Below are 25,778 nucleotides of genomic sequence, written 5' to 3' on the forward strand. Positions count from 1 at the left end.
TTCACTAGCAGTCATCCCAAACTCAGATAAAAGGTCCCCCAACACTTGGGGTTATGAGCTATTGGCCAACAGCTGATGAGTTTGCTGTGGATGGTAAATGAGCTGGAACCTTAGGAGAAAACAGCTGATTACAATCAGACCATTCTTTGGGCAGAAAATTTGTCTTCTTCAAATACAAAGGAGAATACAAAGCAATGGGAAACTTGCTCATTTATTCTATGATCTGATTACATTGCTTGTTAAATATGACAATGGGAGACTCCTAATAGCAACAGATCAAGACCACAAGGAGGGTAAACTTGAACGGAGGACCTGCCCTCATAACTGCACTATTTGGCCTAAACCCACAGCACAATACAGACCATAATTTGGATGCCTGAAAATAAAAGAAAACTGTTAATTCCAAATGGGTCAAGGTAAAGAATACAGTTTCACAGGACTGGATTTGTAAATGAAACTTACCGTCAGCGAACAATCCGAAGATCAATCAACGCAAAATCCCAAATCCACTCCACAACAGTCTGCTGATCAGACTAAATATCCTTAAGTCTCCCAGAAATATAATCAAATTAGTTAGAGTAAATTTGAGCAGTTTATTCTGTGGTTTTACATCACTAGCATCAATACTGTTTTACTTATCAAAAAAAACACTGCTGCAGCATTCTCAAAACTCATACCCATAGGATTTTTTAAAATTAAGTTTTATTATGTAAACTGTTGATTTATCTTATAATATTGACAAATTATTTCACATCTTGGCTATTACAACATTGGAATACAGTATTAACCAACATAAATTATACATTTTACTCAAGTTTACTGGAAATGATTTCATCTAGCCAGAAAGATGAAGGGTCTGATTCGACAAAATATTAAAGAGCTAGGAAAAATTATTTATTTGAACCTCATATTTAATCACACATACCCATCCAATAGATCCTCACTAGTATTAGGTGTTAACCAACACCTATTTTGCCAGAAAGGATTGGTCAGAACTGTCATCACTTCCACCTTTGTCTAATCTACTCTCCAGTGAGAAAGAGTTGCCTGACAGCAGAGACTGCCATTGCAGGATTCAATCTATTGGTCTGTCTGAAAGATAGCAAAATTTTGGGGTGGGGAGGGGGTGGGGACAAATGCCTCAATTCTGTGCTCCCAGAATGGTTGATCCTCTCAAAGGGAGTTGTAGTCAGATTACACAAGGGCACTGCAGTGACAGTTCTTCAACTTGTTGCCCCTTTAGACACAAGTCCTTCCTTGAGGCACCAGATCAGCTTTGTTAACTTGAACACAATCTGTAATGCAAAGTTTCTCAATTCTTTTGGCAAATTTTCCACCAAGCTGCCAAGCGATCCCAAACAATAATCTAGATGATGTGCAAAATTGTTTTGAATACACTTAATACATAATGTTTCTAAACTTTGGACACACATTGCATAATGTTTTTCATGATCTGGGATTAATAGTTAAGAAACAAAAATGACCTCAGTATAGGAGTAGGCCATATACCTGTATTTAGCAATGCTAAACCTGGCAACCTGCATCAAACTGCAATGTGATGATGTGACAGAAACAGAAACAAAGATCCAAATTAAAAGCTAAACTTAACCATCCAGCTCTCCAAATATGAAAAAAAATCTCTTCAATACCAGAAAATTTCCAATATTTTGCAGCTGTTTCATTACAGCCCAAAGCAATTACATGCAGGCGTACAGCTAAAAGGATCTATCTAAACATGGACCAAGTTTTGTCACAATCCTGCCAATTTATTAGTTATGTGTGAAGCATATCAGTCAGTGTGATACTTGAACTGCAGTGTGTTATTGACAAGAGTTTACAAAATTAAATAGACATTTTCCTCCAACGAATGCAGCATTGCATCTGTTACTCTTCATTTATTACCCATGTACTCATCCCAATTATGGAAGGTTAATTAGACAGATTCCTGGGGTTCGGATATTATCCTGCGAGATATTTAGTGGACTGAACCCATATTCCCCAAAGTTTAAAAGATAGCATGGTCACCTTCTAGAAACACAAATTTTTTTAGGGGATTTCAAGGTACATGTTTGAGACATGCTTTTCTCTCATAGTGAACTAGGAGGCACAGTGTAGAATAAAGGTAGCTGCCATTTAGGAATGAGATGAGGAGAAACCTCTTCCCTCAAACAGGAATTGTTGGAATTCTCTACTCCAGAGAACTGCAGATCCTCAGCCATTGAGTACATTCAGAACTATGATAGACGTTGGATGTAATGGGAATCAAGTGGTTTGGGGATGAAGCAAGACGACGAAGTTGAGAGAGAGTTGACTGTACATCAAAGTAATCTATAACATGCATCTTGTAATATAACTTTCTTTCTATAGGCATAGATAAGCATTTTGTGTGAATCTTAAATACATGGCATATATAAGAGTATCAAGACTCTATTGTAGTTGGAAAATTGACCTTGAGTATAGGCCCTTTCAGATGAACTTGTAAGTCAATCAATTATGACGGTGCTCCAAGCTTGTTCGGAGAAGCAGACAATATGAGCATTAATACATACTTCACCATACAAGAGTGCTGTGGGGTTCAGATGAAAGATTTACATAGCATGATACTTCCAGCTGGTTCCACCTCAGAGGTGTGGCACACTGAAGAAGCATAGTCACATGATTCCTGCATACCCTTCATCAGTGCACATACATTCACCTTTGTGGGTCCAGCTTCACATGTCAGAAGGGTAGCACAAAGTGAGGAGTACCTCACATGACCAGGATTAGATGCTTAAGGCAGAGGCAGCATGAAATGGCCACTTAGGAGACCTGAGGAAACATTCAGCCATTCCCATCATGAAGTTAGAGATGTCCATCACAAGCATCAGTGTCATTATGTCTCTGGAGTCCAGGATCACTTCTAGTAAAATATTGCCAACCTCTTGGGAGACTCAGTAAATTTCAAACCATTATATTCAATTTTATTTTGTGGAAAGGCTTGGCTTGCCTCGAGACGTTAGAGAATATTTTTTTCTCTGCCCAAGCCAAAGTAATATTCTCAAATCATAAAAAAAATTAGATCTATATGGTTGTAAGAATCGCCAAAATAGGAAGACTTCATTAGGTCATTAGGTGTCACCACTTTTCAAAGACTTATGGAATAAATCTCTGAATTTACCATTCTGATTGGATTTAGTGAATCAACCAGTTTCGGAATTTCAAAAGGGCGAGAAACAGAAATAAAAAGATACATTTTCTTGAATCTTAAGGAATGAGCAACACATGGATAACACAAATTTAAAGCAGCTATTAGTGGGCCATAATCAATTTCAGCAACCACATTCTGTTTGATTCTATGCAGTAGGTGTCTGGTTGTTACTCCTCCCAGGGTACCATGTCAGTGTCTATTGCCACACAGTTGTACGCTGCATAACGTAACTTCTCTTCACAAAGCTTTGCACTACAAATAAAACAGATTTGAAACAGTTTAGAAGGTACTTGTACGGTTATGCAACTGTATGCAAATATATATCTTTTCATTATTATTACAGATGGAAGCGCTGATGGCCCCTGAATATTACAGTTAACCACATTATAACTGCACTTCGTTCTGAAAGACAAGCAACAAGCAAAAAAAATGGGTGGCTTGGGGGAAGCTAGAGGAGCAATAAGGGAGCATTCAAGGAAAACCAAATGGGGCCATCATAATTCCCTCCACAACCCCAAATGTAGAGAAGAACATTTACTTGCATGATGACCTTTAAATAAAGAAAAAAAAAACTGTTCAAAGACCATTTTAGGTCACATAGTGGAAGAGTAATTAACTCACTGAAGAATACATGGCCGGCTACTCCAATGCTGGAATTTTTAGCAGAGTTTGAAATTTTTAATTTCTTTTAATTTATCTTTGGTCTGATTCTGTACTGAGCAATGCGAGGGAGTGGAACAATTTCTTCTATGACTACTGTCAGAAAGGCAGCCCTGATTAGAACAATGCAATGTATTTTCCATTTCCCACATTAACCAGCTGCATGGCCGAGTATGGCATTGAGTTACAGAGCTGGACGCCTCCTAGCAGAGCACTTTAGGGAACATCTCCGGGACACCCGCACCAATCAACCCCACCGCCCTGTGGACCAACATTTCAACTCCCCCGCCCATTCAGCCGAGGACATGCAGGTCCTGGGCCTCCTCTGCCGCTGCTCCCTCACCACCCGACGCCTGGAGGAAGAACGCCTCATCTTCAACCTTGGAACACTTCAACCCCAGGGCATCAATGTGGATTTCACCAGCTTCCTCATTTCCCCTTCTCCCACCTCACCCCAGCTTCAACCTTCCAGCTCAGCACCGTCCCCATAACCTGTCCTATCTGCCTATCTTCCTTTCCACCTATCCACTCCACCCTCCTCTGACCTATCACCTTCATCCCCAACCCCATTCACACATTGTACTGTTTGCTACCTTCCCCCACCTTCCTCTCTGACCTATCACCTCCATCTCCACCCCCATTCACCTATTGTACTCTATACTACTTTCTCCCCACCCCCACTCTCATTTATCTCTCCACCCTGCAGGCACCCTGCCTCTATTCCTGAAGGGCTTTTGCCCGAAACATCGATTTTCCTGCTCCTCGGATGCTGCCTGACCTGCTGTGCTTTTCCAGCACCGCTCTAATCTAGACTCTGGTTTCCAACATCTACAGTCCTTGTTTTTACCCTCTGGATTGAGACCAGTCAATATATGTTATGTAAGGCCCTTTCAGCAGGCTGCAAGGGGAAAACTTTCAGACCCATCATCCGAGCTTTTGGGGTGATGAACATGATGAATGAGCACCACAGAACACATTACAACAATCTGTTTGCTCAAAATTTGAAAAGTGCAGCTCAGGTTTACAAACTTTCACTACATTTGCACTATGCTTCAATTAATACATCGGTGCAGCCTGTTTAATTAGCCAAATGTGATCACATGGACATGCCCACATGCAGCTGATTTTACTATCAGTTAATGTATTTGAACAACAAGATTTTAACATAGAGTTTGCCGAGTCCAACCACAATTCAGGGGAGCTTAAAATTACACTGTGGGATATTGGGATACAAGAGGTTTACTGCACCTACACAGAATTACTTAACACATTCACTTACATATCAGACAAATTAAATTGAATGTAATGCAATAGTCTATCGATTTTTTTTGAAATATATTTATTAGCAGTTTTTTAAACTTTACAAACATATAAAATTATTGAAAAAAGTCAATCACAAATATCAGTATAATAAAAAGAAAAAAACACAAATTACAATACAACTGCTATCTACTAACTACTAACCTACTCTATAATACAAAGCAAACTCTAACACTGTGCAAAGCAACACCAAAAAAAAAGAAAAGCACAAAAAAAATACAAAATACAGAATAGCTATGCTCGACGCAAGGCTCCCAAACAAAGGAACGGGAGCATTGTATACATATCCGTATTAACTCGGGAGACCCTCTCCAGGGCCCAGGCTTGACAAATCTAATTATCCTTGTTAAACAAACGCTCTAGTTAAGATAACTGATAAATCTATATCCAAATAACTCAAGTAGAGTTGCCATGTCTTATAAAAATTGTCTGTTGTGTGGTGCACTATGTTTGTAAGAAAGTCCAAGGGAATGTGCTCCATAAGTAATTTCTGCCATCCCAGCAAGCCTGGCGGATTCTCAGACACCCAATACAGCAGAATATTCTTCCGTGCACAGTATGCAAGAATATTAAATCGTTTCTTCCCATGCCCGTCTAAAGATGGTAAATTCGGTAGACCTAAGAGGAGAGATATTGGGTCTACTTTGACTTCAGTCCTCAATACCCTTCCTATCTCTCCCGCCACAGCACTCCAATAAACATGGAGCCTGTGGCATTGTCCAGAAGCAATGGGTAAGAGTACCTACACTTATTTTACATTTGGGGCACAGACTGATGATGCCCCTTTTTTAAACTTCACCAGACGGTCTGGTGCCAGATGAGTCCTGTGCAGAACTTTTAACTGCGTAGCACATATCCTGTTACAGATTGAGATCTTTCGAGTATTTTCCCATATGTTCTCCCATGTTTCAGAAGAGATCTCCACTCCCAGTTCTTTCTCCCAGTCCTCTCATAACTGGTTAATATCCTGCCAGGCCCTGCCACCCAGCAGGTGATAGAGGGCACTAACCGAAAAGGAGCTTGTGGGGCGTAGCAACATTCTCTCTGTATCGGGCTTATAGGGCTTAGTGAGAAGCGTAGTCTTCTTCTGGATGAAATCCCTAACCTTCAGGGAGCCTGACAATTCGGAGATTTATTCTCCGACCTCGATTTTCGAGGTCGTCGATATGCTTTTGCAAGGCCTGCGTCTCTTGCTCCAGCACCTGGATCCGACTGGAGGAGGACTCCATTGCAGTTCCCGAGACATTAGTTTGATCCTCCACCTCCTCCAGCCTCTCCCAAAGGCCCTGGATCTCCTGCTCGTGCTTCTGCAGCATGGATGCAGTAGGTTGGACCTGGGCACGAATCTCCCCACGGATTTCCTCAATCGCAGCCGCAACTTTCAAGGTAAGTCTCTCCATCGCTGCAGCCAATTCCTGTGAGTTTGTTCGGTCCCTGGGGGTTCAGGAGAGGCTGCTGCTGCAGTCTCTGGTGTGGTAGGTGCTGCAGGGGAGTGTCCTCCCTGCTGCTGTTTGCTTGCTTCTTTTCCCTTTGGCATTCTTCCCACTCCCAAATATTAAGAAATATGTGTTCTGTAAGATTTTAAACTAATATTTCCACCGCATAAGGTGGCCAGGGATGGCAAAAAACATTGGTATGCCTTGGCTGTTAGGCAGAGCTGTCTACAGCAGTCCTACAGAATCGCTGCCATCTTGCCGAGTCCTATCAATATTATTTAAGATTAAAGTACAAATAAGACTCCACATAAAGAATAGCAAAATGCGGTGCTGGTAAAGGACAGCAGATCTTGCCGCATCAGACGAACAGGAGAGTCGACATTTCTGGCATAAGCCCTTAGTGTGTGTGTGACGAAATAGATGGGGAGTTGGGGCTGGTGGGGGGAAAGGTGGCTTGGAAGGTGATAGTAGATGCAGGTTGGGGGTGTTGGTGATAGATCGGAGCAGAGAGTGGAGTGGATAGGTGGGAAGGAAGATGGACAGGTGGAACCCAAAGCATCTAAAATGAACATCTTACTGACATAATCAATATAAAACAATTTATCACTTCTGTCATTAATATTTTAGTGAGCAACACATCCCTACTTGCAAAGCATATCAAGAATACATTTGGTGGCATTTATATTTCACGAACTCTGCAAAGTTAAAATCAAGTTGCACTAATGCTAAACCTGGACTATGAGGTGCTAAGGGACACAATGACTCAAATAATGGTAAGTTAAACCATTTTTATCCCAATTAAGCCTTGATGTTGATTTTATAAATGCAACTAAAGCATTGCATCAACTAAAATAGCACTATGGCTGCGGCACAAAGTGGATAAATCTCCATAGCAGTAATTTAACATTCAGCCACTCTTGAAAAGTCAACATTATTTTAGACTTCAAAAAAGGATAGAACACAATGTAATTTTAAATACATTATATAGTGAGTTTATCCAAATCTCTTCCCTCCGTTTTCCTTTTGAATATTATGTAAATGATAGGTTCCGTAAAATCTTATAGACAGAAAAAAAAAAGTTGGGAAGATTAGTTCTATGACTTCGATCAGAACGAACACACAATCCACCCAATAATAACATGTATAGGATTAAACTAACTTCATATATGAAACTTTGAGATGGAGCTAAACTCCACCATGTGAAAACAGGACCACAGGGGGACACCTCCCACCATGTACGCAGCAGGTACTCATGTGACTTGACCAACGTTGTCTATCTCATACGCTGCAGGCAAGCTTACCCTGAGGCATGATACCTTGGTGAGACTGAGCAGAGGCTATGGCAACGGATGAATGGATACCGCAAAACAATCAACAGACAGGACTGGTACTTCCCAGTCGGGGAACACTTCAGCACTCTGGGACGTTCTACCTCGGACCTTCAGGTGACCATTCTCCAAGGCGGACTTCAGGACAGGCAACAATGTGGCTGAGAAGAGCTGATCATCAAGTTTGGTACCCATGAGAATGGCCTCAACAGGGACCTTGGGTTCATGTCACACTTCAGGTGACCCCACTACACTACACTCATTCCCAGACAGACTAACACATATCGACACTCTTACAGACCGATATACTCACAGACCCTCTCTCATACACTCACACATAAACTCCTACACACACCTTCTCACAGACTTATACCCCTTTACACTCACACACACTCATACACACCCCCACCCAACGCGCACACACGCACGCACGCTTGTGGGGTGAATTGGCATATGCAGAATTACATTTTAATTTGCTCAAAAACTGCAAGAATATATGTAAGATTCTGTAAATCCCCTTTTTAGATTAGAATCAGTCTGAACATTGGTGCACAGACAGCCTCACACAGGGCACCTCACACCTTCAATGCATTATCTGGGCCAACCTGGCACCTATTGTTAAAGTTCACTTGAGAATGTAACGTCAAGAAAGTTCTGGAATTGACGTATGAAAGAATTGAAACCAACATGCCTATTCTAAAAGATGACAGACTTAACAAACAATCCAGGTCTTTTTCAATATATAATTTCAGTTACATCATACTGTAAACCTTTGCTATAAATTCTATGCCCTACAATCTTATATTCCACAACCACCTGTTGAAGGAACAGCACTCTGAAAGCTAGTGCTTCCAAATAAGCCTGCTGGACTATAACCTAGTGTTGTGTGATTTTTAACTTTGTACATCCCAGTCCAACACTGGCATCGTCACATCAAGGTCCATATTGAGTTGTGTGAAAGCGACCTAAAAAGTGACAGTTCCTTCAACATTGGAATGCAGCTTGTAGCATTGCCAATGCAATTTTGCAAATAAAAAAGCAGTAGTTAATCATTTGCATCTAGACCTCCGGCAGGGTAGATTAGGAAACACTGGTGTCCTCCACCACCATCTTGTGGACAAACATTGTTAATGAAATTTCTCATTCAGAAAATCTGTGTAACGGACTTCTCTTCACCTGACATCAACAACTAAAAGGACAAGACTGCAAACTTAAAGACAGGGAACTCCATGAAAGTATAGATGATTCTTCCACTTCTTAATTACACTCTAATTCTTTCTATTCTTTGACTCCTGTCTCATGAAGCTAACTGAAATAAAGGTTCCACAACGTAGCCTCTTCTGACTGAAATTTGCTTTTTAATTTTGTCTGTGATAAGGGTCCACTCAGTCTAGATCTTCACACATCACAGTTAACTGCTTAATTAAGAATAAAAAAGGTTGAATGTTCAAGACCTAGAAGTTCAAGGCTGCCATTTCTGAAGGTATGCTGAACTATTCTTTGACGGAGATGTTAAACCTATACCCTGACTGCCCTCTCAAATAAAATGTAAAGCATCTCAAAACATTACAAGATTCCTAACTTCTCACCCTGATGTAGTGAGTAACTCTTTTCCTGACACAATAAAGTTTCTCCACCATCTACAAGGCGCAAGTCAGGGGTGGAATGGTATACTTTGCACTTGCTTGCATGAAGTGCAGCTCCAACAACATGTAAGAAGTTGCACACCATCTGGGTCAAAGCAGCATGCTTGACTATGAACGCAGTGCCATTCAGGCCCCTTCGCCACTGACACTCAAAAACAAAAGGGAGTATCATCTTCAAGATGCACAGCAGAAATTCACTAAGGCTACTTAGACATTTCTCCACCCAAATCTCCAGACTATCCATACCCTGCTGTATCCTCTAGCAATCCTCCTCACTGTCCGTAGCTCCCTGAATCTTTGTATCACCAAAAGAGATCATGTTAATTCTCCTCCAAATCATTTATATATTAGATATGTTAAAAATGACAGGGTCCCAGCACTGCTCCCTGTGGAACACCACTGGTCACAGATCTCCAGTCAGAAAAACACCCTTCCAACTTTACACCCTTCAAACCCGCAATCACCACCAACTAGAAAGACAAGGCCGGCAGCTACATGGGAACACTACCAACTGCAAGTTCCCCTCAAATCACACATCATTGACATCCTACTCAATATTTCAATCAATGCTGTGTGATCACTCTGATTGGCCTACTCCTGCTCATATTTCCTATGTTTCTTGGATCGACTGAATAAATGGGTGTAAGTGTTTTTGAAAGAGCAAAATGGGCCAAGAGGAGATTTGATATTGCTTAAAATCTTGCAAGTTTTACATAAAGCAAATAAAAAGGAACAGTTTTCAGTGGTTGAATGATCAAAAAGTATCCACGTAAGCTTACTATGTCTTGTGTTCCCTTGCCATTGACTAGGTATGATTTGAAATACATTTCCTTAAGGGTAGTGGAAGCAGATTCAATGCTAGGTTTCAAATAGGAATCAGATAAATACGTGAAGAGAAAGAACAGGATGAATGAGTGAATAGATCAACTTGACTGTGTTTTGAAAAATCCAGCATTGATATGTTGGACCAAATAGCCTCCTTCAAATATACTCTACAAATCTGTGATCGGGGATGCCAAGTCCAGTACATATGGCTACATTATTCCACAGGATTATATCTGAGAAAAATGTTCCATTGCAACTGTACGATAAATGCATCATGTAAATACAAGCTTTGTTCGTGCAGCCAAACTATCTGTAAGGTTCATACATGAGCTCAGACCATTTGAAATAAACAGCAATAGACTCTAAAAGCTATGAAGTCATGATGTGATGATTCACACAGACTAAGAGAAGTTTGAAAAGTTGCAATAATTCCCCCAATGACTTACTAGTTTATGGCACCACTGGATGTGGTCTTATGCAAAGGTATCTAACCTCATAAGAGACAGCAATTAGAGTGCTACAATTGACTTCAATAACTTGTGGGAAGGACAACGAGAACAGCCGAGGCTCATGAACTCTTACTCTAACATATGCACAGGCATATATGAGCCTCAAGAGAGAAACAGTTTGGGCTTAGCTGACACTGCTAGATTAATGATAATGAGACTTGTGAAATAACGCACAAAATACTGACATTGTCCATTAGAATCAAAAGACTGACCTCTGGAAAAGGGAAAAAAAAAGAAAAAAACAGGAATAGAAACTCTTGATTAAATAGAAGCAACAAACCTGGAATAGTTTGGCAGAAAAAGTGTACTGGAGCATGTGGAAGACTCTGGGAGAGCATCTGTTTTCTCTGAGCTGTCAAAGAAACAATAGCAAATATTAACATATTGTAAAATTAAAAAAGAAATTCTATATAACATATAACTTATGCAACTTAGTTTATATTTGATGTAACACCTAGATAAGCTCAATAAAATACTGCAAAAACCACAAGAGATGTTAATAACCCTGACCAGGGACAGAATTACCATGTGATGTATGTTAAACGACCACATAGAATACTAAGATATGTTCATTTCTCTCCCCTCCACACCAACCCAGATACACATCAACCCAGTCATCTTTCAGATCTGTTTACCTGGGTTAACAAGAGGTGGACTAAGGCTCAGAATCTTAGCTTTGTAAACTGAAGATCCTGATCCATCCTTACACAATGAGAGCACGGGTCTTATCTGACAATGAAATTTGGATCACTAACAGGTATCCTGGCAATGTGAATAATGACATATTCCACAGGCAGAGCTGAAAAGTATGGCGTGGAAAAGCACAGCAGATCAGGCAGCATCTGAGGACCAGGAGAATCAACATTTCTGGCATAAACCCTTCATCAGGAATGATGAAGGGCTTATGCCTGAAACATTGATTCTCCTGTTCCTTGGATGCTCGCTGACCTGTTGCGATTTTCCAGTGCCACACTTTTCGACTCTGATCTCCAGCATCTGCAGTCCTCACTTTCTCCATATTCCACAGGCAGGACAATAAAACAGGGTATTAAAAAAAATTGTTCATGGGTGTATCACTGGGTATGCCAGCACTTATTGGCTATCCCAAATTGCCCTTGAGAAGGTGGCGAATGGTCTTTTTAAGATGCTGTGGTAGTTCGTTGGGAGTGGGGTGCAGGGGCACGAATAATATTATTATCAGGGAGTCTCAGGATTTTAACCCAGAAAAGTAAATAAATGGCACCATAGCATCAAGTCAAGATGGTGTAATGGTGATGACAAGCTGTAATGTTCCTATGAATCTACTGTCTTTGTCCTGGTAGAGTTGAACGAAAAGTGGGAAATACTGAAAATACACAACTTAAATCAAGGGAAACAAAAAGAAGTAGTTCCAGTCTGATATGACTCTTCAGAAATGATCATTTTGTTCATCTCTCCACGGGCGCTGCCAGACCTACCATGTTTCCCTAGCACTTTGTTTTTATTGTAGGCAAAATTAACAAATGAGACTTGAATTAATACAATCCAAATCCTGAGCCTGCATCCTGTTATCCCACCATTTTTCATTTCTGCTCCACAGGTAGGCTCTGCAGTGAGTCTCCTCTAGTTACAACATCACCTGAAAGCACCCCCCCACTAAATGAGATCAGTAATTTGTATCATGGCAGACTGACAGTGTAAATCACAACAACACTCCTCTGGAAAGCTTTTCATTTTTTCACTGTAGTTTTTTATATAGTTTCCAATTGAATGTAGGTCATTGATGGCAATCAACCAGCTCACTTTTGAAGTACCCAGGGTAAGTCACCATCCAACAATCTAATGTACTTACCCTAACTTGTCTGGGTAGATGAATATCGGAGCAGGCAGACGGCTTCTACCCGTAACAAACCTTAAGAATCGACTGCGATCCTCTGAAAAATAAATTAGAGAGGAAACAGAAAAAAGAAGCATTGCCTGTTTTTCCCCACAATTGTCAAAAAGACTTTAATCTTTGTACTGCTATACTTAAACGGCAAATAGCAATGAGCAGTTTAGTACAACAGGCCATTTGTGCAAACAAGACAATGTCTACTAACAATACAAATCACAATTTTGTACTTTAGAGCAGTATTAAAACAAATCCCGCTCAACTGATTCATATTGGCCTGGATATGATATTCAAATCCATAGCTGTTTGGGGCACATGCAGGCAAAAATCACACAGGGTTTTAAATGAGAAAAAAAAACTTGTTTACATCTTCAAATAAAGAGAGTATCAAACTTGATGGCTCCCCCCAAAATGTTGGCATGTCTGAAAATGTAACACACTCTCTTATTGCACTGCAGTGAGAGTCTGGAAAAGGTGCTCAAATCTCTGGTCAGAATACTCAAACCCCAGAGCACAATGTCCATGATAGCTATTATTGACCAGTAATTGTTATTTGTGTTTTTTTAAGGTGCATGAATTTCACTAAATTTCAATATGCTCGTAGTGTAACATTTCAGAGGTAACAAAAGTGCTCCAACGTCTTTTACCTGTCACACACAGTGATAGCCACTTGGTCTAATGATCAGAATAAATCTTATGTTAGACATGATACAAAATTTCCTCTAATCTTCAAACTAGAAAACAGGTAGGTATTACTCAGACTACGGACACTGGAAAAAGTTGGTTTAACCAACTAACAAGTAACTCTAAATGAGGCCACTTACCATTTGTGAAATTTGTGAGCGCTTCCCAAAAATACTTGACTCTGGTATCAGACTGCTCCAATTCTTCAAAGCGAGCTAAACAAAGAGAATAGAACAAACTATCGCACAAGTTTCTAATTCAACATTAGTACTATTTAATCAAAGTTTAAGTGTCTATATAGCTATCATAGCAGCACTACAGGATATAGGGCAATTGGGGTTATTTCAACTGAGGCTTTAGTTTCAGTGGAAATAATCCCTGATGCTCATAACTGATTATCACAGTTAGGTCATACAATATATTTACTCATGCCTTGCTAAATTAACAGGTCTGCTCCAAACAACCTTAGCTTTCACAGAATGATACTTCCTGAATTGAAGAGACATGGATAAAGGTTGATTTGTGGCATCCCAGAGAGAGACAGGAAATCAGTTTACCTTCCATATTGTGCCACATCAGATATTCCTGCTGTGATCCGTGCCATCTTTGCAAGTGCAAAGTAGAGGCTCGATATCGCAGTTCATGCATAAAAATATAAATTGTGGGAAAAAAAAGTGCATTTTCTAGTAGTTATTTAAAGAGCAGCAACATAAAGGAATTGGGAGCAATTCACTCTCACTCTGATTCAGCTCAAGGTGTGTTGTATTGGGTATCTAAAATACAAAGCATGGGTAGCAGTTTTTATAAGTTTTAGGAGCAATACTGCAGTTCACTGTGCAAAATAATCAAATGTAGAGTGAATGTATTTGGATTAAATACGTACTGCAAATCAGTTTGAAGAGAAACAAACATATATTATATCAAGTTAAGCACAATTTAAAAAAAAACACATTTTTATATCCCTCTTCCTACTTCAGGGAGTTTCCTTTAAACACTTGTTTTTTTGCTGTTGGAAGTTTACACTGTTTATTCATGATAGCTAAAAATGATGCAAAAAAAGGTGATTCTCCAAAAAAAAAGCAACTACCTTCACCATGTTATGTAGAGCTTAAGTGCAGATAACCATCACTGAGTGAATTGCTCAATCATGTGCAGAACTATGGAAAATTTATTACCTGAATGATTGATCTGCACTATGTTTTTCAGAGCAAACTTTCCAGACTTTGTGCCTGCAGCTACAGCCAAGATCACAATTACAAGGCATCAATTCTGTAAAGATCTTATTGTATTTATTGTACCTCTGATTAACATATAGGACAAGCACAAAGTATATATGGGAGATGCAAGTTGTCCAATAATTACAATATTGAACCAGGAGATACTCCTTCCCAAGCAGAAATCTTAAGATATGAATCACATTTGAATTTCTCTTGGTTACTTGATTTGTTGGGTGGGAAGGAAAACTGTACTGGGAAAAGAGGAAAGAAATCCCTCCACTATCTTTAGGACCTCACTACCTCCACATTCCTTAACTTGGAAATATTGCAACCTTGTTTCATTATTGATCAATCAAAAACTTGGAACTAACTCCATACTAAACAGTTCATGGGAGTACCTTCATTTCATGGATTAAATCAGTTTAAGAATTGCAGTGATTAAAACCAGACCCAGGTGGATCTCACTGACTAAGAGATCCTTGATTTGGGGTTGTTAATGTGGGCCAATCAGGGAGCCCTGGTTGACAGATATAAACACGGGATCTAGGTGGGAGGGGCGGGAGCTTGCTGGGTCTGTATTGTCTGCACTTTTGTATGTAACGGTATTGTCTAATGTACAAATGTCATTGTCACTGTCTTGTCATATGTGGAACTGGGATTTGAGGTTTGTCCTCCTCTCCCTGTAAAATGGTTGAACAGTAGGGTTCGGGGCCTAGCTTTGCTGCTCCTCTCCCTTGTAAAATTGCTGTCTTTTGTGTACAGCTGTCAATGTTTTTTGTAAACTGTTTTGTAATTTGTTTAATAAAATAAATATAAACAGAAGATTCAGAGCCTCTTCAGTTTAGGGGACTGACTCTTTGCTGGTTGGTGTTACAGTCAGTATGTTACTGTTAACCTGGTCCAATCAGGAAAGCCCTGGCTGACTGATATAAACAGGAGATTCAGAGTCTTCTCAGTTTAGGAACTGACTCTTTGCTGGTTGGTGTTACAGTCAGTATGTTACTGTTAGTTTCTGCTTCCTTTTTTGGAGGGGGAAACCTGATTCCTGAACTGGCTGAATTATTTGGCCTGTTTGTTAACTGGCATTCCTTTTAGTGAGGACTGATTGTTAAACTCCTGATGCACATAATGTGTTTCAGGTGTAACTCAGTTCTCATTAGGGGGTTGTTGTTTCACTGGTTGGTTACAGCCTGTGTGTTACTCTTTTCTCTCCTTTTTTCTCTTTCTGAGAAAAGGACAATGTTAATTTTGTGGTAGGGCATAGCCCTTGGACTGTAGTTTTCTTTGTTTTTTGTATGTGTCTTCACTTTTTATTGGTGTTTTGGACTGAGTCCTGTGGAAGACATGCATTTTACCAGAGGAGCTGTTCCTGTGGGGAGGCCTAGGCCTGGACTGGGCCTCTGAAGATTGAACACCTGTATGTGTGCTGGGAGGTGAGCAGTTGCTGTATCCTGGAGTTTGGGAGAAGACCTTTCCTTCAGGAGTGGACCAAACCCCTGTGAGTTAACTGCACCTGTACTATGTACTGTGTTCTTGTGAGTGGGCCTGGCTCTCCAAGGCTGGACCAGGACTCTGTTGAGACTGAACATCTGTGCTATGGGGTGTGCATTTGCTGCGTCCAGGAGTGGACTCTGCCCTTGATTGTGGACTGTTTTTTAACAACGGATTCTGCAGTTTGGAGCGGCCTCTAATTCTGACATTGCACATTGTATACTGGAGTGGACTCTTCCTGGAAATGGATTCCATATCTTGAAGACTGTATAAATTTGGACTGTGTACCAGAAGGGAGTTTTTTTTTTTTTTTTTTGTAACTAACTGTATTGTGGTGTTTCCTGGGTCTATCACCCGCACTGTCTTGCGTGTCCCTGGGTCTGGCAGGCCTTGCTGTGAGCTGGGAGGCTCATGGGTCGTCCTGAAAGCTGTCACCCCGAGAGCCGGAGGGTGGGTAGGCCATGCTGTGAATCTGAAGGTTGGTAGGCTGTCCTAAAAGCCGGAGGGTGGGTAGGCCACCCTGATGCCAGTCACCCCGAGAGCTAGATGGTGGGTAGGCTGTTCTGAGCACTGTCGTCCCGATAAGGGGTAATCGGGACGGGCTGTCCTAGAGGTGGTCGAAAGGTGTCAGAGCAGCCGAGAGCCAGAAGGCAGGTAGGGGTGGGCTGAGATCCGGAAGGCTTGTGGGCTACCCTACACGCTGTCGTCCCAGGGAAGGGGACGGGCTGTCCTAGAGGTGGCCGAAAGGTGTGCCAGGATAGCCCACTGGTCGGAGGTGCAACGAGGTGGGTGAGAGCCCAATGGTACCTAGGGGCAGACCGAGAGCCAGAAGGCGGGTAGCCGTCCTCGGCGCTGTCACCCCGGGCAGGTACCGGGGCGGGCTGCCCCAGAGGTGGTCGAAAGGTGCTGAGGGTGGTTAGTGAAGCCGGAAGGTGGGTAGGCCGTCCTGACTGCTGTCACCCTGGGCGGGTACCGGGGCGGGCTGTCCTAGAGGTGGTCGAAAGGTGTGTCAGGGCGGACCGAGAACTGGAAGGGGCATGGGGTGGACCGAGAACCGGAAGGTGGGTAGGGGCGGGCTGCCTTAGAGCGGTCGGAAGGTGGGAAGGGCGGGGGCTTGCTGGGTCTGTATTGTCTGCACTTTTGTATGTAACGGTATTGTCTAATGTATAAATGTCATTGTTACTGTCTTGTCACACGTGGAACTGGGATTTGAGGTTTGTCCTCCTCTCCCTGTAAAATGGTTGAACGGTAGGGTTCGGGGCCTAGCTTTGCTGCTCCCCTCCCTTGTAAAACTGCTGTCTTTTGTGTACAGCTGTCAATGTTTTTTGTAAACTGTTTTGTAACTTGTTTAATAAAATATAAAAAAAAAATAAACACGGGATCTAGGTGGGAGGGGCGGGAGCTTGCTGGGTCTGTATTGTCTGCACTTTTGTATGTAACGGTATTGTCTAATGTACAAATGTCATTGTCACTGTCTTGTCATATGTGGAACTGGGATTTGAGGTTTGTCCTCCTCTCCCTGTAAAATGGTTGAACAGTAGGGTTCGGGGCCTAGCTTTGCTGCTCCTCTCCCTTGTAAAATTGCTGTCTTTTGTGTACAGCTGTCAATGTTTTTTGTAAACTGTTTTGTAATTTGTTTAATAAAATAAATATAAACAGAAGATTCAGAGCCTCTTCAGTTTAGGGGACTGACTCTATGCTGGTTGGTGTTATTAAAAAAAATAAAATAAAAATAAACACGGGATCTAGGTGGGAGGGGCGGGAGCTTGCTGGGTCTGTATTGTCTGCACTTTTGTATGTAACGGTATTGTCTAATGTACAAATGTCATTGTCACTGTCTTGTCATATGTGGAACTGGGATTTGAGGTTTGTCCTCCTCTCCCTGTAAAATGGTTGAACAGTAGGGTTCGGGGCCTAGCTTTGCTGCTCCTCTCCCTTGTAAAATTGCTGTCTTTTGTGTACAGCTGTCAATGTTTTTTGTAAACTGTTTTGTAATTTGTTTAATAAAATAAATATAAACAGAAGATTCAGAGCCTCTTCAGTTTAGGGGACTGACTCTATGCTGGTTGGTGTTATTAAAAAAAAAAAAATAAAAATAAACACGGGATCTAGGTGGGAGGGGCGGGAGCTTGCTGGGTCTGTATTGTCTGCACTTTTGTATGTAACGGTATTGTCTAATGTACAAATGTCATTGTCACTGTCTTGTCATATGTGGAACTGGGATTTGAGGTTTGTCCTCCTCTCCCTGTAAAATGGTTGAACAGTAGGGTTCGGGGCCTAGCTTTGCTGCTCCTCTCCCTTGTAAAATTGCTGTCTTTTGTGTACAGCTGTCAATGTTTTTTGTAAACTGTTTTGTAATTTGTTTAATAAAATAAAAAAAAAAAAAAATAAACACGGGATCTGGCCACCCGGGTGTTTTCCTATCTTCCTGGTGGTGGAAATTGAATAAAGATTGGTGCACTTTGTGTCTTCCACTGTGTCTCACACCTGCACACACACACCATGGGTGCTGGGGATAAAATAAGTACTACCGCACTTAGGTGGTAGTGTGGGGTTAAAAAAGAAAAAAAAAAGAACAGGAGTGGCACACGGAGTGAAATTTAAAAAAAAAAGAAAAAAGAAAAAAAAACGGGATCTACCACCAAAGCTATACTAAATCTACTCTAATTCCATTTTTCAACACTCCGCTTGAATGTTTGACATTTAATGACATGAATTATTTGTGCATATTTGCTTTATAACCCTTCAATTCAATTAAATCCTGTAGTATTGTTCACATAAAAAAAAAATAAACAGGGGATCCCTGGTGTCCTTGGAGAAGGAGCACGCGGTGTCCACCAACACCCTGGAGTTGTTCAGGGAGAGGTGGGCGCCGCAGGGAGTGGAGTGCATCATTTCTCCCTCCAACTCTATTTTGATTTAGTCCCTACCCTCCCCTTCACTGTTTTGATCACACAGCACTGCCCTTTGATGTGAAGGGCAGTGTTTGTCACTGGCCACCCGGGTGTTTTCCTATCTTCCTGTTGGTGGAATTTGAATAAAGATTTGTGCACTTTGTGTCTTTCACTGTGTCTCACACCTGCACACACACACCATGGGTGCTGGGGAAAAAATAAGCACTACCGCACTTAGGTGGTAGTGTGGGGGTTAAATTTAAAAAAGAAAAGTAAAAAAGAAGAAACAAAAAAAAAAACAGAAATGTTCCCCTCTTCCACGGTTACGAAAGAAACATAAACAGGGGATCCCGGGTGTCCATGGAGAAGGAGCACGCAGTGTCCACCAACACCCTGGAGTTGTTCAGGGAGAGGTAGGCGCCGCAGGGAGTGGAGTGCATCATTTCTCCCTCCAACTCTATTTTGATTTAGTCCCTACCCTCCCCTTCACTGTTTTGATCACACAGCACTGCTCTTTGATGTGAAGGGCAGTGTTTGTCACTGGCCACCCGGGTGTTTTCCTATCTTCCTGGTGGTGGAATTTGAAAAAAGATTCGTGCACTTTGTGTCTTTCACTGTGTCTCACACCTGCACACACACATCATAGGTGCTGGGGAAGAAAATAAGCACTACCGCACTTAGGTGGTAGTGTGGGGGTTAAATTATAAAGGGAAAAAAAAAATAAACAGGGGATTTGTCACTGGTTCCCTGGCCAAATGGGTGTTTTTCCGAGTGGTGGATATACAGAATAAAATTTTTAAAAGTATATAAACAGAAAATTCAGAAGGTCTCCTCAGTACAGGGTCTGGTTTTGAGCTGGCTAGCCAGAGCCCCTGTACTGTGCACATGTAAATAAAGGGTGACCTGGCGATGGGAAACTGGCCTCTGTGCAATTATTTCAAGAATGTAGCTCACCAGCGATCTGCACAAGGGCAATGAAGGTTGGGCAATAAATGGCCCCTTTTAAACAATGCCCATCTATGACAATTAGTTTTTAAACATGGTGTGGATGGTACATTCAAAATTATCTGCAGCTAGTGCCATTTATCCTTTATGCTGAATGGTCTGTAAACCATGAAATCTGAAAAAAGAAAACAAATAAAAAATAATCTCAAAAACAAAGGCATTTTTTACTTACTTAAACGTTTGAGAGCTTCCACTGTAATTTCAGGATCACCACAGACTCTCTTTTCGACCTCCTGCCAGGTCAGGAGGTCAAGTACAGCTTGGGGAACCACTTTTAGTAGACCAGCTCTCATTGCTTGAATCTGAGGCAGGCGAAAAAAATATCAGCCACAAGCACTGGCCCCTAGAGATTGTAAATAGGCTGTGCACATCTGGATGCAAAAACACAGCCAAATATTTTGAAAGGCGATTTTCATTTGGTTGAAGCTGCAATAGTTTTGTCATCTAGTGAAGGAGGTAAAAGGGTAACAGACTTCCTTATGTAAAAGTAACAATTAAAATTAAACAGGTCATCAAACCAGGGCAAGGTTTGTGCATCTGTCATCAAAATCACAGAATTAACATGGTGCAGAAGTAAGCTATTCAGCCCATTGTGTCTGCACTAGCTCCAAGAATTCCGACTGAGCACAAAGCTCATATCTGCTATTTTTCCAAACTGCTTCAAAACAAGGCTGTCTGGTTCTTAACCTTTATGAGTGGGAACTGCTTGCCCCTATCTACTCAGACAGGACTGCACACGATTTTAAAAGCTTCTATCAGATCTTGCTTAGCTTTCTTCTGAGCATCGTGGATCAGTGGTTAGCACTGCTGCCTCACAGTATAAAGGACTTGGGTTCAATTCCACCCTCGAGCGACTGTGTGTGTGGAATTTGTCTCTATGGATTTCCCACAGTCCAAGTTTGCACATTAGGTGAATTGGCTATGCTAAATTGCTCAGTGTCCAAGGATGTATAAGCTAGATGGATTCGTCATGGGAAATGCACGGATACAGAGATAGGTTAGGGAGGTAGGTCTGGGTGGGATGCTTTCTGGAGCGATATGGACTCAATGGGCTGACTGGCCTGTTTTCACACTGTAGGGATTTCATGATTCTAAAGATAACAGGCCTAACTTCTCCAATCTGCCCTCAAAGTTTCTCATCCCTGGAGCCAGTCTTGTCGAATTCTTCTGCACTAACTCTAATGCGTTCACATCCTATCTAAACCACATAGTGGCCAAAACCATAGACAATAAAATAGCTGAAGGCTAACTAATATCGTATAAAGGTTCAGCATAACCTCCCCGCTCTGGTACCCTATACCTGTTAAAAACTGATTTCTCCATTTGTCCTGCCACTTCTAATCACTTATGCACATACACATCCAGATGTCTCTGCTTCTGCACACTTTTGAAAATAATATATACTTTTAAAAAAAACTGTCTCTCCATGTTCTTCTCATTAAAGTACATCAACCTCAAACTTCTCTGCATTGAACCCCATTTGCCATCTACTCACTCACTCCACCAACTTGTCAACGACCTTCTACACTGTCCTCCTCACAGTTTATAATACTCCTAGGTTTTGTGAGCCATAAACTTTAAAAGTGTCAAGATCGAGACTGCTTACATATACCAGAAAAACAAGGGATCATATCTGACCCCTGAGGAACTCCAGTGTATCCTTCCTCCAGCCCCAAAAACATACCCATTAACCATACTCTGTTTTCTACTTCCCAGGCAATTTTGTATCACTTTGCTAATGTACACATTACTCTTCAGCTATAACCTTCCTCACAAGTCTATTGTATTGAATATCTCTTGGAAGTCTACGTATTTCGCACCAACAGCATTGTCCTCACCAACACTCTGCTGCAACTTCAAAAAATTCCACAAAAAAATAGTAAAGCAATTACAGGTAGATATGCTCTCTTTAATCAATTCACATTTGTCCATGTAACTATTAATTCTTTGCAAAATAATTGTTCTTGAAGTTTCTGCACTAATTAAACTAACTCCAAATATAGCCTGCTTAAAATAGATTAGAATTAGAATGTCTGCCTGATCTGATTTGAAATATGGTGTACAAGATACTTATCAATAAAAGTACAACAAAGACTTAATCATGTTTCAGCACTGAATCATTATACTACTTCCTCCTCCTGTTTTTCTATTTATTCTGCAATGTTTGACTCTATAGCTACCTGGTCTTTGTTTTCTTCTAGTTTTGCTTTTTGAACCAGTTGAATGAACTCCTTTCGATCCTCATACTGGACAACGGTGTTGCTGCCATCAGGTTTCAGGTCCACTACAGAGTGATCGCTAAGTACAGTGGTGTAAGTGAGATCATTCCCAAATTTAAATTCAAATGTCTCCTTGTCCATGCTCTCCATTGCCTCCAGCAGTTTCACCTGCACAGAAAGAAAAGGACTGGCTTCAGTGTTTCAAAGCTTGTATGCAACATTGCTTCGATTAACTAGATACATTAAAAGGAATACTGCACCTCACTGAAATCTTAATACAATTTTACTATCACCGATAATCTGCAGTTTACAGTGCATTTTGCAGTTGGAATGTGCTCCAGCTAACTAGAGCTATACATAATGTGCATTCGTACAGGCTGAGCAGGCTGTAAGTACATATTCCTACCAGGTAGCAGCATATTTTTTCAGGCAGAATACAATAAACAGACAGTATAAACGATTCGGATTTTTAAAAAAATGCTGAAGAGAGTCATGTGCTCTTTCCACTCTTCTTGAATGGAAAAATATTATGTATTAACAATGTGAGAGACACTTTGGGGAGTAGGGAGCAATGGTTGAGGAAGAGGGGGAAGAGGAAGATAGGTAATTAAAATAAGAAATGGAAGAAACTAAACCATTTTATTGGTAGCTTTTGGTTAAAAACTCACAGCTGACAAAGTTTTGTTGTTTTTATACCTTTCTATCCTCCTCGATGCCCAGGTTCACAGTACAACTCCAATTCCTTCATATTCTACCCACTCTCTCAAACTGTGAGAAGTCCATTACTTCTACTACCTGTGTTGCTTGATAAGAAAGTACTACAGAAACTATCAAAAATGTCAGCACAAAAAAAAGAGTATTCAATCTGTACTGACAGTAAGAAAAAAAAAGACCATTAGCAGCAGTAATGATCTGGTAATGTTAACAATCTATGAGCTGGACAGAAAAAAATGTGACTGAACAAATATTGACTTGAGGGCCAGCAGCACTCACACACCAGTTATTTACTTGTCCCCTCCCTTTAGATACAGCTTAAAATCTCTGACCAACCTTTTCATTACCTGTATTAATAATTGCTCATGGTGATTTAGTATCACGTTTTATCCTATAATGCACCCATATTAAAAAATCTGAAGGTGCTTTAATGATGAAATATATAAATGAAATATATAAACTAGAAGGAGAAAGTGAGGTCTGCAGATGCTGGAGATCAGAGCTGGAAATGTGTTGCTGGAAAAGCGCAGCAGGTCAGGCAGCATCCAGGGAACAGGAGAATCGACGTTTCGGGCATAAGCCCTTCTTCAGGGCTTATATAAACTAGAAGGCAAGGTTGAAGGTGAAAGGAGAAAGATTTAAAAGGGACCTAAAGGGGCAACTTTTTCACACAGAGGGAGGTGCATGCATGGAATGAGCTGCCAAAGGAAGTGATGGAGGCTGGTACAACAACAACAACATTTAAAAGGCATCTGGATGGGTATTTAAATGGGAAGGGTTTAGGAGGGAAACGGATCAAGTGCTGACAAATGGGATTAGATTAATTTAGGATATTTAGTCAGTATGGATGAGTTGGACTGAAGGGTCTGTTTCTGTGTTGTACATCTCTATGATCTCTAAGTTGTTGTTTTTGACACACTGCAAATTTCCTTTTACACAGGTTATCACAACCAGATGTGCAAAGGACTTACCTTTTCCCATGTTAAGATTTAAACCAAAGTTTCAAAGATAAAGTGATTTTTATTATCTCATTTTTCATGTAACCAACACAACTATTATACTAAACTGTAGTGGATGTCATGAACTACAATAGCATGTTGCAGGATGAACTTCTAGCAGATTGCATTCATCATATTGTCAATAGTTGTCAATTGAAAGAGAGAGAGAGAGAGAGACAAAGAGAGAGAGAGAGAGAGAGAGAGAGAGTTTTGAATTATTTACAACTCACCAAGACAGAGTCCACAGCAGCAAAGTCTTTCGACCATCTCACTTCTTCTCCTGCTAGTTGTTTCCATATCATTCCAGGAAGAGCCAGCACCTGGCAAACATGCATATAGTTCTCATTAGGCTTGAAAGTACTCAAGTTAAAAAGATGGATTGTGCATATTCCTTCTGTTATGATCCCAGCTGATGTTACCAGACAAGTCAGATCGCTGACTGAAATATGGCTTAGTAGATCAAATATTGTTTTGTTTTTATTTAACAAGGTGGCCTTTCACTGAAAGATAAACAAATTTAACTATAAAAACAGGAGATAATTGCTCGAAATAAATGATAAAACAGAACAAAGCTATTTACATATAATAATGAGAAAAATTTCAACAGTAAAATATTCCATAAATTAATAAATTATATCTCAACATACCTTTACAATAGAATCATGGAGTCAGAATGTTCATGAGCGAAAATCTAAATACTTAATGTACAATACAGCGCAGGAACAGACCCTTCGGCTCACCAAGTTTGGGCTGACTCCTAATCCTTATTTAGGACCACTACTTATTAACCATACGCAGTATCTGTCCCTCTGTTCACCTCATATTCATGTGTCTATAAAGATGCACCTTAAATGTTGCTAATGTGTCTGCTTCCACCATCTCCACTGGCAGTGTGTTCCAGGCACCACCATCCTCTGGGTGAAAGATTTTCCCTGTACTCTCCCCTAAACTTTCCCCTTCTCACCTTGAATCTGTGCCTCTTGGAGTTGACCTTTCCAGGTTTGGAAATACCTCTGACTATCCACCCCATCTACACCTCTCACAATTTGGTAGACTTCTATCAGGTTGCCCCTCAGCCTCCATCTTTCCAGTGAAAACAAAGTTTATCCAATCTCTCCTCACACCCAAACCCCTTCAGACTTGGTAACATTCTGGTAAACCTTCTCTGTCCCCTCCCTGAAGCATCCATGTCCTTCTGGTAGTGTGGCAACCAGAACTGCACACAATATTCCAAAACTTTAGTTAGGCCAAATTTGGACAGCTGTAACATAACTTGCCAACTTTTATATTTGGTGCCTCAGTCAATGAAGGCAAGCACATGCCATATGCTGTCATGACCATTTTATCTATTGGTGTTGCCACTTTCCAGGATCCATGGACCTGTATGCCCAGATCCCTCTGTATGTCAATGCTGTTAAAGGTTCTGTCATTTGTTGTATAACTCACACCTGAATTTGATCTTCTAAACTGCATCACCTTGCATTTGTTAGTATTAAACACCATCTGCCATTTCTCTGCTCAAATCTGTAATCTGTGTTTCTTTGTATCTTTTGACAATCTTTCTCACTATCTGCAACTCCATCAATTTTGGTGTCATCTGCAAACTTACTAATCAGACCATCTACATATTCCTCCAGATCATTTATATATATTACAAACAAGATAAGGTCCCAGCACTGATTCCTATGGAACACCACTAGTTACTGATCTCCATTCCAAAAAGCACCTTTTCACTACTACTCTCTGTCTTCTATGATCAAGTTTTGTATCCACCT

General features: G+C 40.9%; 1 protein-coding gene across 1 annotated transcript in view; it reads right to left on the reverse strand.

Annotated features, from left to right (window-relative positions):
* Nucleotides 1–2,625: 2,625 nt before the first annotated feature.
* The window catches only part of hectd3 (HECT domain containing 3), a 65,663-nt gene continuing 42,510 nt past the window's right edge, over nt 2,626–25,778 (reverse strand). Inside the window, exons 16-22 of the mRNA XM_087990540.1 lie at nt 24,234–24,323; nt 22,253–22,459; nt 20,245–20,374; nt 13,606–13,680; nt 12,743–12,824; nt 11,192–11,263; nt 2,626–3,439 (exon numbers count right to left, since the gene is read on the reverse strand). Coding sequence (XP_087846666.1) covers nt 3,355–3,439; nt 11,192–11,263; nt 12,743–12,824; nt 13,606–13,680; nt 20,245–20,374; nt 22,253–22,459; nt 24,234–24,323 — 741 coding nt within the window. The 3' untranslated portion in view covers nt 2,626–3,354. The remainder of the gene's footprint in view (nt 3,440–11,191; nt 11,264–12,742; nt 12,825–13,605; nt 13,681–20,244; nt 20,375–22,252; nt 22,460–24,233; nt 24,324–25,778) is intronic.

The sequence above is a fragment of the Chiloscyllium plagiosum genome, unplaced genomic scaffold, assembly GCF_037043375.1.
Source record: "Chiloscyllium plagiosum isolate Xiang-an unplaced genomic scaffold, Cpla_swu_hap1 HiC_scaffold_9, whole genome shotgun sequence".
Taxonomy (NCBI): Eukaryota; Metazoa; Chordata; class Chondrichthyes; order Orectolobiformes; family Hemiscylliidae; genus Chiloscyllium; species Chiloscyllium plagiosum.